The following is an 18,820-nucleotide window of genomic DNA, read 5'->3' on the forward strand; positions in this document are numbered from 1 at the left end:
TTCTACAAAAAATTTGTATATTTTGGCTGGAAAAAATAAAAATGTTACTAAAGAAATGGAAACTACAATGTTTGTTCTATTAAGCTGTGAATAGATGCAGAAAAATGTTACCGAATTTAATGTTAGTCCGACAGCAGTCCGACGACGGTTAGATTGTGGTCGACAACAAGTGGCAGGTGGTTTGTAAACTAAGGAGTGAAAAAGTTTGCTTAATACAATATAAATGTTGGATTTGTCTTAAATAACTTTAATGAAAACATTTTAAAAGATGGTTCTTAGGTTATTAACCTTTTTGAGTTCATTTGAACCACTTCTTTTATATATATATATATATATATATATATATATATATATATATATATATATATATATATATATATATATATATATATATAAAGTTAGTTATAAGCTTACCTAAATCTTAAAAAAGTATAATGTATTATTTAAACCAATTTGTAACAAAAAGAAAAGTCATACTATGTTTCTTCTTTGATTTGGAAAATATTTATTTTTCGTTGTCTTTATCTTTATGTGACCATGATTGCAACATTCATTGAAGCAATTGGTTCAATATAAATATATTCAGGGTTAGAGTAGATACGCATCTATTTCTTTAAACTTGTGCATTTATTAAAAAACGTATTAAACAAGTTTTATTCATGTATTTTAAAGGTTTATTTTTATCATAATTATTCTGAAATGATGATGTCAAAATAGAAATTGCAAATGAAAAATAAAGTAATGATGAGAAACTAATTACAAAAAACAACAAATTTGAGATAAAATTCCAAATACTTTAGAGTAGTAACCAAACCATACATATGATTGATAACTTAGAAATAAACATAAATTTTTTTAAGATCGGTCTTTATTGTTAGTTTAAAGTGACATATGATGTCAAAATAATTATCATCTTTAATCTTATGGTTTTTAAAGTTTGGGTATTTAATTATATATACATGCAAAAAGATATTTATATCATGTTTCATTTTATTGAGTATTTTTTTTTATTAATTTCAAATTTTTAAAAAAATTGATACCTGCCACCACCTCTCTCTCTCTCTCTCTCTCTCTCTCTCTTTTATTCTCTTTATCCATCATTTTCTTTCCCCTACCATTATGCTTCTTCCTCTCTCCCATTTGTCAAATTGAAAACCCTAATTCTTGCTAAATTTCAATGTATGCATGTTTAACTTACTTCAAACTTACAATCAATATAACCCTCATTCTTAACCACCATTCTCCATCGATTTTGTTGTGATAATCTGAATTCACATTATGGATCTAGGCCAAGCCTCTAAGTCTGGTTAATTCTCCTTTTCCGTCACTACCGTCAAATGGCCTCCACAACTTTAAATTCTCGAGCTAGGATCATTACATCTAATTTGCTTCAAAGTCTTTGTTGTGTCTATAAAATGTGTTGGTTTGCTTATTGAACATGATTTCATCTTCTTCTAATTTTAGATCAAATTTAATCTTCTTCATTTTTGTGTTTGGTTATGGAACATGATGGGATTTTGATTTTGTATATAGCATATATATTGTGTTTGAATTTAAACATAACTTCTTCTTATTACGATCCAGATTGAACATGATTTCTTTTTATACTTTTACTGAACATCATTTCAAGATAATGTGTTGTGTTTAACATTGGTAGAAGATTCTTATAAGAATGAAGGGTTTTTTATTTAACATACCTCCCCTTATATTAGATATCAGCGCCCCAAAAAACAATCATTAAGCATAACCGAACATTTTGTTTAAATTTAGAGGATTTAATGGCAACACATGAGAAAGATTTTTTTTTTGAATGACATAAAGATATTATTAAAAAACTACTAGCAAGAAACTAAAACTTACACGGAGTTACAAGCCAATTTGGGAGAAGACAACCAACAATCCCAAGATATTCTAAACTTCCTACGTCTATTAGTAACCCATAAGTAGGACAACAAGCGAATATCATCAAACATTTCATCTTTTCTAGGTTTACTCTTTCCAAACACTAGATTATTACAAAATTGCCAAATGCTCCAAAACGTAACTCCAATTACCGCATCAAAATTCTTCTTGGCCTCCGAATTAAGACGCATAGGTTCAGGCCAACTCAATAATGATGCACTGAAATAGAATTCAGGATCAGAACCTCCCACCATAAAGTAATACTACTCCAAATAGGAAGTAAAAACGTGCATGATGTAAAAAGGTGTTAAGAAGATTTACTAGTTTGTAGACAAACCAAGCAAAGATCCAAATCAAGATCAATCCCTTTGTCTCAAAGACACAAATGAGATAGTGTCCTATCTTTAGCAATCCTCCAAAGAAACACATTCACTTTTTTAGGTATAAGATTATTCCATATGGCATGACATTGATCTGATCCTAATAAAGTAGAATCCAACAAAATTCTTGTAGAAGACACTGAAAAATAGTCATCAATCTCTAAATCCCAAACATAAGAATCTGAGACATCCAAAAGGACTACCTTGTCGAACATTGAACATAAGTCCAAAAAATGTGTAGCCATGACCCTGCCTCTCGGTTCCTTCCCAAACGCCTCTAATAATTTTTGTCTCAAACACCTCTAAGGCAAACAACCTAGGAAATTTATTCTCTAACAAGACGAAGCCCATCTAATTATCTAGCCAAAGCTGAGTATTTAAACCATCTCCCAATTTAATATCAAAAAAATCACCCAAGTTATATACCTTTCGTCTTCAGATGATCCATAGCTTTATAAATATTGATCCACAAGCTAACACTTCTACCACGATTCAAAATTCTATCTTCAGCCAATCTAACTCCATGATAACCTTTGATTACTCTAGCCCACAAAGCGTTAGGATTATGTAAAAACTGACATTGCCATTTAAACCATAAAGCATAATTAGAAGCAAAAAGACTTCCATTCCCAATACCTCATGCTTCCATAGAAGAGAAAACACGATGCTAAGCAATCCAATGCACTTTTCTTTCTCTAATATCCACACCCCAAAAAACCTTAGCTCGAAAGGATTCTAACATTTTAATAACTGCATCAGAAACCTTATGAATAAACATGTAATAGACAGACAAGCTACCTATAACAACCATAATAAGTGTAATACGACTTCCAATAAAAAGTAGATTCGCATTCCAAGTCGATAATTTGTCCACAAATATATCAGTCATTAGTTTCCAAGAAGCAATTTTATTCATATTTCCACCTATAAGCAAACCAAGATAAACAAATGGAATTCAAATAGCACTACATCCTATGAAATCAACAATCGATTGGATGAAATCAAACTGAACTCTGATACAAATTAATTTACTTTTATGTAAATTAATTTTCAAACCGGAAGTCAATTGAAAAACTTTAAGAATATGTATACTTTTATGCACATTCTCTACCTCCCAGTCACAAAGAATAATTGTATCACCAGCATAAAGAAGATGAGAAACTTCTAAATCTAAAGAACCGATATTAACACGCCAAAAAACCTATGCTCTTCTCTCTTCTATGAAAGAAACGTGAAATCTTTCCATGACACTAACAAAAAGAAAAGGAGACAAAATGATCTCCTTGTTTAAGACCTCGTTGCACACCAAATTCCACCGTAGGAGACCTACTAATGAGAACTGCAACTCTAGATGAGCTTCATACAGCTCTAATCTGAGAACACCTTAAACTACTAAAACCCCTTTTACTCATAACTTTATGAAGGAAATCTCAAAATAAAGAGTCATAAGCCTTTACAAAATCGACCTTCAAAACCATAACTTTTTTCTTCGCCACCTTAGGATGAACAATAATCTCATTCAACATTATAGGTCCATCAAGAATCTGACGACCTTTAATAAACATCGTATGTTCAATGCTAACTATAGAATCAATAACTTCTGCTAACTGGTTAGCCAAAAGTTTACTAATGATTTTATATTGTCACCCAATAAGACAAATACGTCAAAAATCATCAGTCTACTTCAGATCATCAACTTTGGGGGATAAGAGATATACAACAACGTAACATCCCAAAAATACAACCCAAAATTTTTGTTTAAATAGTAATAAAAATCATATACTGTTTGTCGTATCATAAAGACCATGTGTCAAATATCTCAACTCATAATAAAATGTCGTGAAACAACTATATCAAATCAAACTACAAATCAACAAACTCCCAGGATAAAGACAGAAGATGTGGTGTGTGCGATGCCATCATCCCGAGCTCTTCCCCTTACTTGCGGAAGTACCTGAAACCAAAACTAAAACTGTAAGCACGAATCTTAGTGAGCTCCCCCAAACTACCACATACCATACAATAACATATAAACACGTACTGGGCCTTGCCCAATGCATCGGGCCGAAGCCCGGAAACTGCATCGGACGGAAGTCCGGAACTGACTGGGACCTTGTCCCCTGCATCGGACCGAAGTCTGGAACTAACTACATCGAACCGATGTCCGGAGCTGATTGGGACTTTTTCCCCTGCATCAGACCGAAGTCCGGAACTAACTACATCGGACCGAATTCCGGAAACTAACTGAGCATAGCATAGCACAGCATAAACACATATCAACTAGCATAACACACATGATCATAAACTCATATACTGCATACTACATCAGGCCGTAGCCCATAACACCTAACACATAAATCATGTCTGAGCCACAAAGGCATCAAACACACTAACAACTGCATCGGACCGAAATCCGCAAACTACTACTAAATAAACGGGACGGAATTGTGGCCTTAGATCGGTTCATATTGGAAGGAAACTCACCTCGTAGCCTAGCTGCTGAAAGGACTTCTCCAGAATCTGTCTGCTGCGTCTCCGGTTTCACCCCGGCTACAATATCCATGAGCACCATCAATCAAATATTGATAATAACAACACTGAGGGTAAAATGACTCTCCTACCCCTGGTCCAAGTCAACCTAACTATCAAAGTCAACTTTTAGTTGACCTGACTCGTCGAGTTGGGCTGCCAACTCGTCGAGTCCTTGCTCTTACTTCCTTGATTCCACTCGCTACTACTCGTCGAGTTTTAGCGCAAACTCGGCGAGTTCCCCTTCGCTACTAACACTCTGACAATATGCATCCGACACGCCGAGTTGTATGAACAACTCGTCGAGTTCTCCTTCCTCAGATGATTATTCTAGTTGTGACTCGCCGAGTTGTATGAACAACTCGTCGAATCTGTTCTTGAAGTATGAAGATGGCCTTGGACTCACCGAGTCAGGGAATTGACTCGCCGAGTTCTTCCACGAATGAGTTTAACCCTCTAGCTCACCGAGTCCACTTCTCACTCACTGGTTCCACTTGGCATAACTCGAAAGACAAAACAAACGGGACTCGCGACTCGACTCGCTGAGTCAGAAGCACGACTTGCCGAGTTAGAAGCACGACTCATCGAGTCATATGTATGCAAATACTATACACTCGATTCTGCTTGAAACTAATCCTTGCCATTAATAGATATGGGTTCCTGGGACTTGATTTACACGTAAAGTTTCCAACTTTACGTGTGAATAACATCAAATGGAAGTTTTAAGGTTAAAAGCACACTATAATAGTAGATCTGGAGCTTTCATGCAAAATGGATCCATAAAGGTGCTAGATCTAAGCTCCTGGAAATCAAATCTAGCTAGTTCTGAAGGTTAATCAACTCCATGAGTCCACTATGCTACAACTAAGCTAAGAAATGGTTTAAGAATGGCTTCACAAAGGAGCTTTAAGCATAGAAACAGAAAAGGGCCAAGATATACCTTACTTTCTTCTGAAATTCCTCAAAGATCTAGGATCTCCTTCTTCTCCTCTTGATCTACCTTTCTTTATCTCTCAAATTCTTCAAAGAATACACCAAAATCACACAAAATGCAAAAAGGGCTCTAGGGTTTCGAGAATGAACCTCTGAGGGGTGATGGGGGCTGACTTGAGGCCCCTAAAAGTTTTTTATATAGGGTGCAAACCTTTGAAATTAGGGTTTCATCTAGACTGGCGGACTCGCCGAGTCGCCAACTTAAATGTGCTCGAAATCGCGACCCTACTCGACGAGTCCAGCTACTGACTCGTCGAATTCCCCTTAAAACTTGAAGAAATATAAAAATAAATAACAATATAAATATCATACCATAATTGGGGTGTTACAACCCTCCCCCACTTGTCTCAGACTTCGTGCTCGAAGTTTGCTGCTGTCGAATCTATGAACAACTCGGGGTGGTGCCCCCGCATCTGCTCCTCGGACTCCCACGTCCACTCAGAACCCTTCCGGTGCTGCCACCGTACCTTTACCAACTGAATCACTTTGTTCCTCAAGGTCTTCACCTTCCGATCCAAGATCCCAACTGGCTTCTCAACATAATTCAAGATGCTATCAACCTGAATATCCTCAATGGGCACTATTGCTGACTCGTCCACCAAACACTTCCTCAGCTGAGAAACATGGAAAGTGTTGTGGATTTGGCTAAGCTCTGGCAGAAGATCCAACCGATAAGAAACCCGGCCCACCCGGGCCAAAACCCTAAAAGGACCAATGAACCTGGGGCCCAGCTTGCCCCTCTTTCTAAACCTGATAACACCCTTCCAGGGAGAAACCTTCAGGAGGACCATATTGCCCACCTGAAACTCCAAATCTGAACGCCTCCTATCGGCGTAACTCTTCTGTCGACTCTGAGCAGTGTGCAGTCTGCCACGAACCTACCAGACCAATTCTGTCGTCTTGAGCACCACCTCGATGCTCCCAATGACTCACTGACCGACCTCGCCCAAAAAATTGGGGTCCTACACTTCCTCCCATAGATCATTTCGAAAGGAGGTCGATCGATACTCGCGTGGTAACTATTGTTATATGAAAATTCCGCTAACGGAAGGTACGTATCCCAACTGCCACCGAAGTCTAGAACACATGCCCGAAACATGTCCTCGAGGGTCTGAATCGTTCTCTCGCTCTGTCCGTTCGTCTGAGGATGGAAAGCAGTGCTAAAATGGAGACGAGTACCCATCTCGTTGTGAAACCGCTTCCAGAATCTGGAAGTGAAACGGACATCTCGGTCTGACACCACCGAAACAGGCACTCCATGACGTGCCACTACCTCCCTCACATAAATATCAGCTAACTTTTCTGCTGATATGCTCTCCTGAATCGGTATAAAATGTGCACTCTTCGTCAACCGATCCATAATAACCCATATAGAATCCACTCCACGCGCTGTCATAGGAAGCTTTGTGATGAAATCCATGGTAATGTCTTCCCATTCCCACACCAGAATGTCTAGCGGCTGCATCTTGCCGTGAGGTCTCTGGTGTTCTGCCTTAACCTTCTTGCAGGTCAGGCACCTCTCCACATACCAGGCGACATCCCGCTTCATGCAAGGCCACCAATAATAGGGCTGAAGATCTCTATACATCTTCGTAGCTCCCGGATGAATGGAAAATCGAGACTTATGGGCCTCATCTATCAATACTTGCCGTACTCCGCCCCAGTACGGCACCCAAACTCTCCCGTGAAGGGTCAACAATCCTCTACTATCATAGTCAAAAGAAGCTACTCGGCCCACGATTCTCTCACACTTCTGTCTCTCCTCCTTGAGGCCTTCTCCCTGTGCCTCCTTAATTTGCTCCAATAATGGAGCAATCAACGTCATCCTCAAACAAATGTCCCTGATCGGGGCCGCTACTGCCTTGCGACTCAAGGCGTCGGCCACTACGTTGGCTTTCCCCGGGTGATAAAGGATCTCACAATTGTAATCCTTCAACACATCCGACCATCGCCTCTGCCTCATATTCAGATTCGGATGATCCATGAGGTACTTCAAACTCTTGTGATCCGTGTAAATGGTACAACGGACCCCATAAAGGTAATGTCTCCAAATCTTGAGGGAAAACACCACTGCCCCCAGCACTGCTCCCATACCTGTGATCGAGGCATCACAGTAGACTACACAATCCTCCACTCCCTCTGGTAGGGTAAGAATCGGTGCCTCGCACAATCTCTGCCTAAGGGTCTCAAACGCTACCTGCTGCTCAGGCCCCCAACAAAATGCTACCGTCTTCTTGGTCAGTCGGGTGAGCGGTACTGCTATCTTGGAGAAATCCTGGATGAATCTCATGTAATACCCTGCCAATCCTAGGAAACTCCGAATCTCGGATGGAGACCTCGGAACCTCCCACTGCATCACAGCCTCAATCTGGGCTGGATCTACCAAAATACCCTTCTGGTTGATGAGGTGACCAATGAACTGCACCTCACGCAACCAAAACTCACACTTGGAGAACGTTGCGAAAAGTTTCTCCCTCCTCAAAACCTCTAGCACCTCTCTTAGGTGTTCCTCATGCTGCTCCTGAGTCTTGGAATACACCAAGATATTGCTATGAATACTATCATAGATCGATCCAGCATCGGACTGCACACGCGGTTCATGAGGTCCATGAACGCGGCTGGAGCGTTGGTGAGCCCAAATGGCATCACCACAAACTCATAATAACCATACTTGGTCCTAAAGGTGGTCTTCTGCACATCCTCATCTCTAACCCGCATCTGGAGATATCCGCAGTGTAAATCAATCTTGGAGAACCAGGACGCTCTCTGAAGCTGATGAAACAAATCATCTATCCTCGGAAGTGGGTAACGGTTCTTCACCGTTACCTTATTCAGCTCCCGGTAGTCTATACATATACGGTGCGACCGATCCTTTTTCTTCACGAATAAAATCGGTGCACCCCAGGGCAAACTGCTCGGCATGATAAATCCCTTGTCTAGCAGCTCTTGCAGCTGCGTAGACAACTCCTGCATCTCTGGGGGAGCCAACCGATACAGTGTCCTGGCTATCGGAGCCGCACCAGGGACTAGATCAATCCCGAACTCAACCTGTCTCTCAGGAGGTACCCCCGACAATTCCTCCGGAAATACATCCGAGTAATCTCGCTCCACCGGAACATCATCAACTGTCATCTTGCCCTTCTTCCGGGCATCTGAAACATAGGCAATATAGCCGACACAACCCTGCTGAAAGTAGCATCTTGCCCTCGCTGCTGAACACAGAACTGGCCCGCGTTGTGGCTTCTCTCCCTGAATCACTAACTCTCCCCCACTGGGAGTGCGTACCCTCACTAACTGTACCTCGCAATCTATCACCGCCCTATTGGGGCTCAGCCAATCCATGCCTACTATGACTTTATTCCCTCGTAGGGGAATAGGGACCAAGTCCACGGGAAACTGCTCATCGAACAACTGCAGTGAACACCCTCTGTGCACCCTTGCCACCTTAACGGTCCTATCAGCTGTAATCTCAACCTTAAGTTGACAATCTAGCTCCCCTGGAGCTCTGCTAAACCTCTTGCTAAGTGCAAGAGAGACGAATGATCGGGTAGCTCCCGAATCAAACAATACCGTAGCTGAGATGCCGTTCACCGAGAACGACCCTATACAAAATATATAACCATAAGAAACAATGAAGAAATAAATACTGAGATAAGGGAAGAATACATACCCGCCACCACATCAGGAGTCGCTCGCGCCTCCTCTGCTGTCAGCTAAAAAGCCCTACTCTTCGCCACTGGCATCTCACCCCGGCCCTGACAGCCATCTGAAATCCTCAAAGTAGCAGGAGCTGGTGCTGACACCTTCCCTGTAGCAGCTAAACTCGGACACTGGGACTTTTTGTGTCCTCTCTGATTGCAATGGAAGCAAATCAGATCTGATGCTGAAACAACGGTGGTAGTGGCTGTACAATCTCTGCTCATATGCCCAGTCTGGCTTCACTTGTAGCAACCAACACTCCCTGCCTTGCACGCCCCGTCGTGCAATCTCCCACACTTGCCACACCGAGCGTGGCTCTGCTGACTCCTAGCTTTATGATCTGAACCCTTGGGCTTTTTGCCCGCATTCCCTGTACCTGGAGCCGCCTCCGGCTTCCTCTTCCTCTCCATCTCAAGGTCAATCTCTCTCTCTCTCTCTCTCGCCCTAGCAATCATGTCATCCAGCGTTTTGTAGCTGGACCGACTCACTAACTGGCGGATATCACTCCGCAGCATCTCATGATAACGAGCCTTCTTTATTTCCTCATCAGCCGCGTACTGAGGAACGAGAAGTGCCCTCTCCCTGAACTTGGTGGTAATTTCCGCCACCGTCTCAGTAGTCTGGGTAAGATCCTGAAACTCGCGGGCTAACTGTTGGACCTCAATAACCGGTGCGAACTCGGCTCTGAATCTGGTAGTAAAGTCTGCCCAGGTCATGGCATCTAAGGCTGCGTCATCCCCGATGGCATGACCAATCTCCTCCCACCAATCCCATGCCCTGTCCTTCAGAAGACAGGACGCCAATCTGACCTTGTTCCCCTCGGGACATCGGCTAGTGCGGAAGACGTTGGCCACATCTGCCAACCATCTGGTGCTCGCTATGGGGTCCCGCGCCCCGTGGTAATCTAGAGCTCCACATGCACGAAACTCCCTGAATGTAAGCGTGCGCAACCCCATCATGGCTGCTACCTCAGCACGGAAAGTACTCAGTCTCTCATCCATCAACTCCAAGATACCCTCCTTGATCAAACCAAAGATCACAGGAATCTGCTCAAGTATGGTGCTAGTAATCTCTGAAGAGAGAAACTCCCTAGTCTGCTCATCCAACTGCCCGGCCTCTAGGCCTGATCCTGATCCCCCTCCGGCACCTGAACTGCCGACTGCTGGTCTAGGGCGTAATTCCACCATTCTGAAACACAACATAATAAATGTCAGGAACACTGATATATCTCGAGGAATCACTACTACCACAAGTTTCCCGATCTCATCTCAGCTTTCCTTGATTCGAGTACGGATCCTCTGCTTCCAGTAGTACGGGCCCATACTACCTTCCACATCTATCCGTACTTTCCTCAAGTACTGCCTTGACTCCACCAAGTCGCTATTACCGCTAATAATCTCTACTACTCTCATCCTACGCTTGCCCTAGGGAATTCTATGACTATACCCGATCCAGTCCTCATCTGTTAAAAGCCTCCCTGTGATGCCAATTAGCCATCACCTGAATACCACCACATGCGGCGAGGCTCAGATAATCCTTCAAGTAAAGACTCATCCATATAGCGGTTATACTCAGGCAAGAGCTGTGCAGTAGGGCTAAATCTAGCACTCTGAGATTATTCAACCTTGTTCACATGTGACGTGACGCATTCACCTGATGGCTAACCCCCATCACCTAGAGTCCCACAAAGCACAAAGCAAGCAACATTCAGACATATGAGACCACTCAAGCAATTCTATCCTCATAAGAGGGAAACTATACTAGCATACAATGCTAAGTTCACATTATCAGGCATAACCTAAACATGCTATCCTACTGCTGACTACTCTATGCTAGCATGCAATTTTTATAAGGCTGAAACACTTAAACCAGACATATAAGGCATCCTCCTAGATCCTTAGTTCTATACTAGCATGTTGTTCTACTGAGACTGAAACTGAAGTTGATATTCATAATATAACTTGTATGGGTAATTTAGGAGTACTTACTTGAGCCCGGCTGATCGCATGCACCACACCCCTTTTCTCTTTTCAAACTTTTTATCTTTCAAAAGAAATTCTTTTTACTATTCCAAAACTTTCTTCTTTTGAAAAACATTTTACCATTTCCTTAGTTTGAGTTTAGACACACCCGGAAGTGTGCCCGAATCCCTCAAAACAAGGCTCTGATACCAACTTGTAACATCCCAAAAATACGAGCCAAAATTTTTGTTTAAATAGTAATAAAAATCATATATTGTTTGTCATATCATAAAGACCATGTGTAAAACATCTCAACTCATAATAAAATGTCGTGAAACAACTGTATCAAATCAAACTACAAATCAACAAACTCCCAGGATAAAGACTCAAGCTGTGGTGTGTGCGATGTCATTATCCCGAGCTCTTCCCCTTACTTGCGGAAGTACCTGAAACCAAAACTAAAACTGTAAGCACGAAGCTTAGTGAGCTCCCCAAACTACCACATACCATACAATAACATATAAACACGTATTGGGCCTTGCCTACTGCATCAGGCCGAAGCCCGGAAACTGCATCAGACCGAAGTCCGGAACTGACTGGGACCTTGTCCCTTGCATCGGACCGAAGTACGGAACTAACTGCATCGGACCGATGTCCGGAGCTGACTGGGACCTTGTCCCCTGCATCGGACCGAAGTCCGAAATTAACTGCATCAGATCAAAGTCCGGAAACTAACTAAGCATAGCATAGCATAGCATAAACACATATCAACTAGCATAACACACATGATCATAAACTCATATACTTCATACTACGTCAGGCCGTAGCGCATAACACCTAACACATAAATCATGTCTGAGCCACGAAGGCATCAAACACACTAACAACTGCATCGGACCGAAATCCGCAAACTACTACTAACTAAACGGACCAGCATTGTGCCCTTAGACCCGTTCATACTGGAAGGAAACTCACCTCGTAGCCAAGCTGCTGAAAGGACTGCTCCAGAATCTGTCTGCTGCGTCACCGGTTTCACCCCGGCTACAATATCCATGAGCACCATCAATCAAATATTGATAATAATACTACTGAGGGTAAAATGACTCTCCTACCCCTGGCCCCAGTCAACCTAACTATCAAAGTCAACATTCAGTTGACCTGACTCGTCGAGTTGGGCTGCAACTCGTCGAGTCCTTACTCTTACTTCCTTGATTCCACTCGCTACTACTCGTCGAGTTTTGGTGCAAACTCGGCGAGTTCCCCTTCGCTACTAACACTCTGACAATCTGCATCCGACTCGCCGAGTTGTATGAACAACTCGTCGAGTTCTCCTTCCTCAGATGATTATTCTAGCTGTGACTCGCCGAGTTGTATGAACAACTTGTCGAATCTGTTCTTGAAGTATGAAGATGGCCTTGGACTCGCCGAGTCAGGGCATTAACTCGCCGAGTTCTTCCACGAATGAGTCTAACCCTCTAGCTCACCGAGTCCACTTCTCACTCACTAGTTCCACTTAGCATAACTTGAGAAAGGAAACACAGGGGACTCGCGACTTGACTCACCGAGTCAGAAGAACGACTCGCCGAGTCGTATGCATGCAAATACTATACACTCGATTCTGCTTGAAACTAATCCATGCCATTAATAGATCTGGGTTCCTAGGACTTGATTTACACGTAAAGTTTCCAACTTTACGTGTAAATAACATCAAATGGAAGTTTTAAGGTTAAAAGCACACTATAATATTAGATCTAAAGCTTTCATGCAAAATAGATCCATAAAGGTGCTAGATCTAAGCTCCTGGAAATCAAATCTAGGTAGATCTGAAGGTTAATCAACTCCATGAGTCCTCTATGCTACTACTAAGCTAAGAAATAGTTTAAGAATGGCTTCACAAAGGAGATTTAAGCATAGAAACAGAAAAGGGCCAAGATATACCTTTCATTCTTCTGAAATTCCTCAAAGATCTACAATCTCCTTCTTCTCCTCTTGATCTACCTTTCTTTATCTCTCAAAATCTTCAAAGAATACACCAAAATCACACAAAATGCAAAAAGGGCTCTAGGGTTTCGAGAATGAAGCTCTGAGGGGTGATGGGGGCTGACTTGAGGCCCCCAAAATTTGTTTATGTAGGGTGCAAAACCTTGAAATTAGGGTTTCATCCAGACTGGCGAACTCGCCGAGTCTGGAATATGAACTCACCGAGTCGCCAACTTAAACGTGCTCGAAATCGCGACCCTACTCGACGAGTCCAGCTACTGACTCGTCGAGTTCCCCTTAAAACTTGAAGAAATATAACAATATAAATATCATACCAGAGTTGGGGTGTTACAACCAAGAATTACAACCCTTAGGAATATACTTACAATTATGAAAACTCAAAACAAGTCTATGCACATCATCTTTGACAATCTTCCAATATTTTTAAAAAAGGGAAAAAGTAAATCCATCTGGACCCAGAGCTTTATTACTATCACAATCCTAAACTGCATATCTAATTTCATCCGGAGTAAACTTGGCATCTAAAGATAAAATTTATGTAGAAGAAATCTTATGAAAACTCTAAAAAATAATAAAAGAAAACTTATGAATACTCTAAATAGAAGACTCCCAATTTGCATATCATCTTTAATCCCAAACAAGTCTACGCACGTCACATGCGAAAATAATATATATATATATATATATATATATATATATATATATATATATATATATATATATATATTATAATAGAGACAAATTTACATGCATCAAATTCATTTGAAACTCTTACTATATAACTCAAAAGTTTTCTAATTTATTTGTACTTATTATTTCAAGTTTAAAACAATTAGTCACTATAAATCAAAAGTTTTTGAACTCATTGCTACCAATTAGTAAGGATTCTTTTATTTTCCTCTCTTTATACACATTTCAACTACATTATTAGCACAAAAGTGAGTTTTGCTAACAAAAATAAAGTGTTTGAAGAGATTTGTGATTTAAATATGAAGAGCTGAAAAGAAGTTTGTCGCATCAATGATTATAGCTATACAAGTTTTTCTTGAGATAATATTGTTTCTATATATTAAATATATGTTCATGTTTATGTATTCTTTTTGTATGTTTTATAAGTGTTCAATATTTTTTTATATAATTTTTGTAGTAGATTTTGTAATGTTTCTATGTTATTAGAAGTTGTAGTATTTTTTTTTTTATGTTTTTTCATACTATTTGTTATTCGTTTTATATAGAAATCAACATAAGTTTGATATATAATGTATACAACTTAAACCAGTCTATTAAATCATCAAAAGTTGTAGTGATTATTTTTTTCATACTATTTATTATTTGGTATATATACAAATCAACATACGTTAGATATACATTTTACATAACTTAAAAGGGTCTATAAAATCATTAAAATCATTAATTAATGGTAGACATAACAAATTATTTAAAACTGCAAGGGTTAACAAACCTAATAGCAAGGTTGTAAAAAACGCTCGACGTTAATCAACCGGTTGACTAAGATTAAAGTATTAATAAGTTTGACGGAGATTAATCGTGGACCATAAATTGCTAATTTTTTCAATTTAAAAAAAATTAAATATGACTAATATCATAACAAAGTTTCTAAATATCACAAATATCATGAAAAATAGATAAATATGATTAATAAATAACTAATTAATCAATCCTTAAATATTTTCTATTGATATAGAATTTTTCAAAATGTTAAAATTTTATTATTTGATGCTCCTTTGCTCGTTATGTAGGTATTGATTCTTCAGTAAAAGGTTTTTAGTCGGTCGGATAGCACTTAGGGACTAATTGGTAATTAACCGGATTTAGTCGGGATTTTTAAAACATTGCCAAATAGATTAACTATAGGTTTGCTTTGTTATTCACATTATTTTTCATTTAAACATTAAATCACAATTTGTTAAAAATAATTACTTTAACTATATAATTATATATTCCTGCACAAGAATTAAATTGTTCAATGAAGATATATACCTTCTTAATAAACTTCAACTCTTAACTTAAATCGGTTAATATTATTGGACAAAAATGGAGGGAGAGGGAATTAATGTATTAAAAACTGGTTTTTTTAGTTGAACCGGTATAGTGATCTGTTTCTGGTTCAACCGGTTTAATAGGTTTATATATATATATATATATATATATATATATATATATATATATATATATATATATATATATATATATATATATATATATATATATATATATATATATATATATATATATATATATATAGAAACCGGTTAACCTGGCGGTCGGTCACCATACCGGTTTAATTAAAAAACCAGTTTTTAAAACATTCATTTTTATTTGGTTTAGCCGGTTCAGCCGATTTATTTTGACAGGTTTAACCGGGTTTTTCTAAAAACCGATCGGTTCAATCTGGTTCAAAAATCGACGTAAAACTGGTGATAGTTGAACCGCTCCCTCCCCCGATTTCCGGTCCAACCGGTTCAACCGACCGGTTCAAACCGGTGTTTAAAACATTGATAAAAATATATGGAAAAATACCATTTGCATAATAAAATTTAGTGATTTTTCTCAAAACTATTTAGTTTTTTTTTTCCTAAATAAAAACATATAGGAAATGTTATAAAGTTTTTTTTTTGATATGTTTGTATTCATCTAAAACTATATTTTGTTTTCGTATTATACTTTATTTCTTTTTTGACCTATATGAATTAATGTAAAATACTAAAACTTATGCCTATGTTATTTTAATTTATATATATTGATCTACCACTTATTTTTATATGTATTTTTATTGTTTGAACTTGTAAATGTTCTATATATATATATATATATATATATATATATATATATATATATATATATATATATATATATATATATATATATAGGAAAATAGAAAAAATATATATAAAAACTATAGAAACCTGTCAATTTGGCGGTCGGTCACCATACCGGTTCAACTAAAAAACCGGTTTTTAAAACATTGGGGAGAATACAATTAGATATGGAAAATATAAGATAAGAAAAATAGGACACGAAATATTAGCATAAATATAAATATAAGCAAAAAGATTAAATATGACAAAGGAAGATATGATGACATGATTTGAAGGGCATAATTGTAATTACAACTGGAGAGGGGGTGTTTAATAATGAAAGAAGAATATAATAAGTTGAAGGGCAAAGGTTTGGAGAGCTGATATAACCTGTGATCACAAAGCTTACCACTCAATTACAAAATTCCTCTCATCTTCTGCTTATCTTCATCAGAAATTAAGACACTTGCGCTCTCAAAGGTATCTTTTTTTTTTTTTTTTTGTTCCCATCCAAAGCTCTTTGTGTGCCATCATGGATATTTTTTCTGCTGCTTTTATCTTTACAAACAAATATGGTAGGACGTACGCATATTCCTTTGTGTGGTTTTGATCTCTTCAATTCAAAGTTTTAATATACTAAACAACCTCCTATATTATTTATAAAGATATATCATCCATCTTTTGTATACGTAAGTGTGAGAAAGCATATGGATTCGAATCCTTAATTTGTCCAAAACAGTAAAATTATAGGTTTAAACATATGCATGGTGACTCTTTAAATATGGGATTATAATATATATATGGCTATGGTTGGTGGATTAGGTCTACTGTAATATTTGAAGAAAAAGATGGGTTACTGGAAATCAACAGTGGTACCAAAGTTCAAGAAGATTTTCGAGAAGAACAACGTTAAGAAGACGGCTGCTGCAGAAGCTTGCAAGACCTTCGATGACGCTAAGGTAATTAATTAGTATCTTTAATTTATTTTTATTGATTTCTTATAACAAATTTTCATATTTAAAATAATTCACATGCATATTCAGGAGGATTACAGCAAAGAGTTTGAAGAAAAGAAGAGTGAACTCCAAGCTAAAGTCATTGAAATATATGAAGCTTCTTCCGCTGAAATCAAGGTCGTCTATAGTTGTATAATTAACTTTCGTTCACTTAAATTAAATATCTCATTTTTATACAAATAAAAGAACAAATATTACATAAACTAAATAAAAGAAAAATCAAGTTGTGCTTTGCAACTACTTAATAAATATAAACTACAATAAAAAGACAACGACACTCATAATTGGACTCAATTATTGAGTTCCAAATTTCCATATTACTGTTTTTAATTTCTTGAAACATTAATTGTTAGAATAATATTAGCCAAAACAATAACGATTTTTATTGAATATGTGAACACAGGCAGTGGTGAAGGAGAAGAAGGAAGGCGCGTTGAAAAAGGTCTCTACTGGTGTCGAGAAGTTCCTTGAAGAACTCTCTAAAATCGGTAAATTACAAATTACTAAATGAATTTATTTTAAATAATGCAATCACTCATTAATTTACTAAATTTTGTAATATTTTATTGTGTTAGAATTTCCTGGATCGAAACCAGCTCATGAAGCTTGCTGCAAATTCGGCCCAACCTTGGTGGAGGGACCCATTTTCTTTGTTTTTGAGAAGGTGTCGACATTCATTGTAGTCGAAGAGAAAAAAGAAGAGGAGGCTACACCAGCACCGGAAGCAGCAGCTCCGGTGGAAGAAACAAGCAGCAAAGAGAAGGAGATTGTGGTGGAGGAAGAGAAGAAAGAAGAGGTGGTGGTGGTGGCGGAGGTTGAGAAGACACCGGAAACCACCACAGTCAAGGCGGAGGAAGTAACCCCAGCTGAGCCACCAAAGGCTTGCTGAGCTGAAGGTTTAATGGGGGTGTGTGATATCGATGATTTGTGAAAATTAAATTAAAGGTTTCTGTGAATGCATCTGTAAACAAATTTTACTTGGACAAATTTGTTATTCTTTCTTCTTTTTTTTCCATTTTTATGGGGGGTGGGTTACCCTACTTACCCCTTTGTAATACATTGAAAATGTTTTGTTGGGTGTTTTCTTTTTTGCTTTTTGTATATTAATTGTTGTAATTTGTATAATACGTAAACTTATCAAATACAGTTTGTTGCCTTCATTGATTATTCCACTATTTTTATTAGTTTGTGTTGGCATTTTCTTGATTTTTTGCTTCAAATTTTACGGGTTTCTAGTATTTTGATGAACAAATAAACAACAAATTAAACGTTTTTTATTTGATCTATGTAAATTGAACTTTAGTTAGACTCGTATATATGATATCCTCGTATATGATATACGTCCGAGTGTTCTCTCTAAAATAGTAATTGAGCAGAGAAAGTATATTGCAACATATATTGAGGTAAATATGACATTAACAAGGCCCATGAAGCACATGAATAGTAGTTAGATTGGTATAAAATATATGGAGTCTTCATTTTCCTTCTAAAAGAGTTTTTATACAAATTAAAGATGATGG

General features: G+C 38.3%; 1 protein-coding gene across 1 annotated transcript; it reads left to right on the forward strand.

Moving 5' to 3' along the window:
* Window positions 1–16,636: 16,636 nt before the first annotated feature.
* Window positions 16,637–18,467, forward strand: LOC145010837 (plasma membrane-associated cation-binding protein 1-like). Its single transcript, XM_078969387.1, has 5 exons — window positions 16,637–16,764; window positions 17,107–17,243; window positions 17,328–17,417; window positions 17,704–17,788; window positions 17,876–18,467. The coding sequence occupies exons 2-5, from the start codon at window positions 17,133–17,135 to the stop codon at window positions 18,187–18,189; spliced, it is 600 nt and encodes a 199-aa protein (XP_078825513.1). The 5' UTR covers window positions 16,637–16,764; window positions 17,107–17,132; the 3' UTR covers window positions 18,190–18,467.
* Window positions 18,468–18,820: the final 353 nt, after the last annotated feature.

This window comes from Lactuca saligna, chromosome 8 (assembly GCF_052625555.1).
Source record: "Lactuca saligna cultivar CGN05327 chromosome 8, ASM5262555v1, whole genome shotgun sequence".
NCBI classification, from domain to species: domain Eukaryota; kingdom Viridiplantae; phylum Streptophyta; class Magnoliopsida; order Asterales; family Asteraceae; genus Lactuca; species Lactuca saligna.

Coding starts and splice junctions, on each gene's coding strand:
- LOC145010837 (XM_078969387.1), top strand. CDS start 17,133: ATGGGTTACTGGAAATCAACAGTGGTACCAAAGTTCAAGAAGATTTTC. Junction 17,418..17,703: donor CTTCTTCCGCTGAAATCAAG/GTCGTCTATAGT, acceptor ATGTGAACACAG/GCAGTGGTGAAGGAGAAGAA. Junction 17,789..17,875: donor TGAAGAACTCTCTAAAATCG/GTAAATTACAAA, acceptor TTATTGTGTTAG/AATTTCCTGGATCGAAACCA.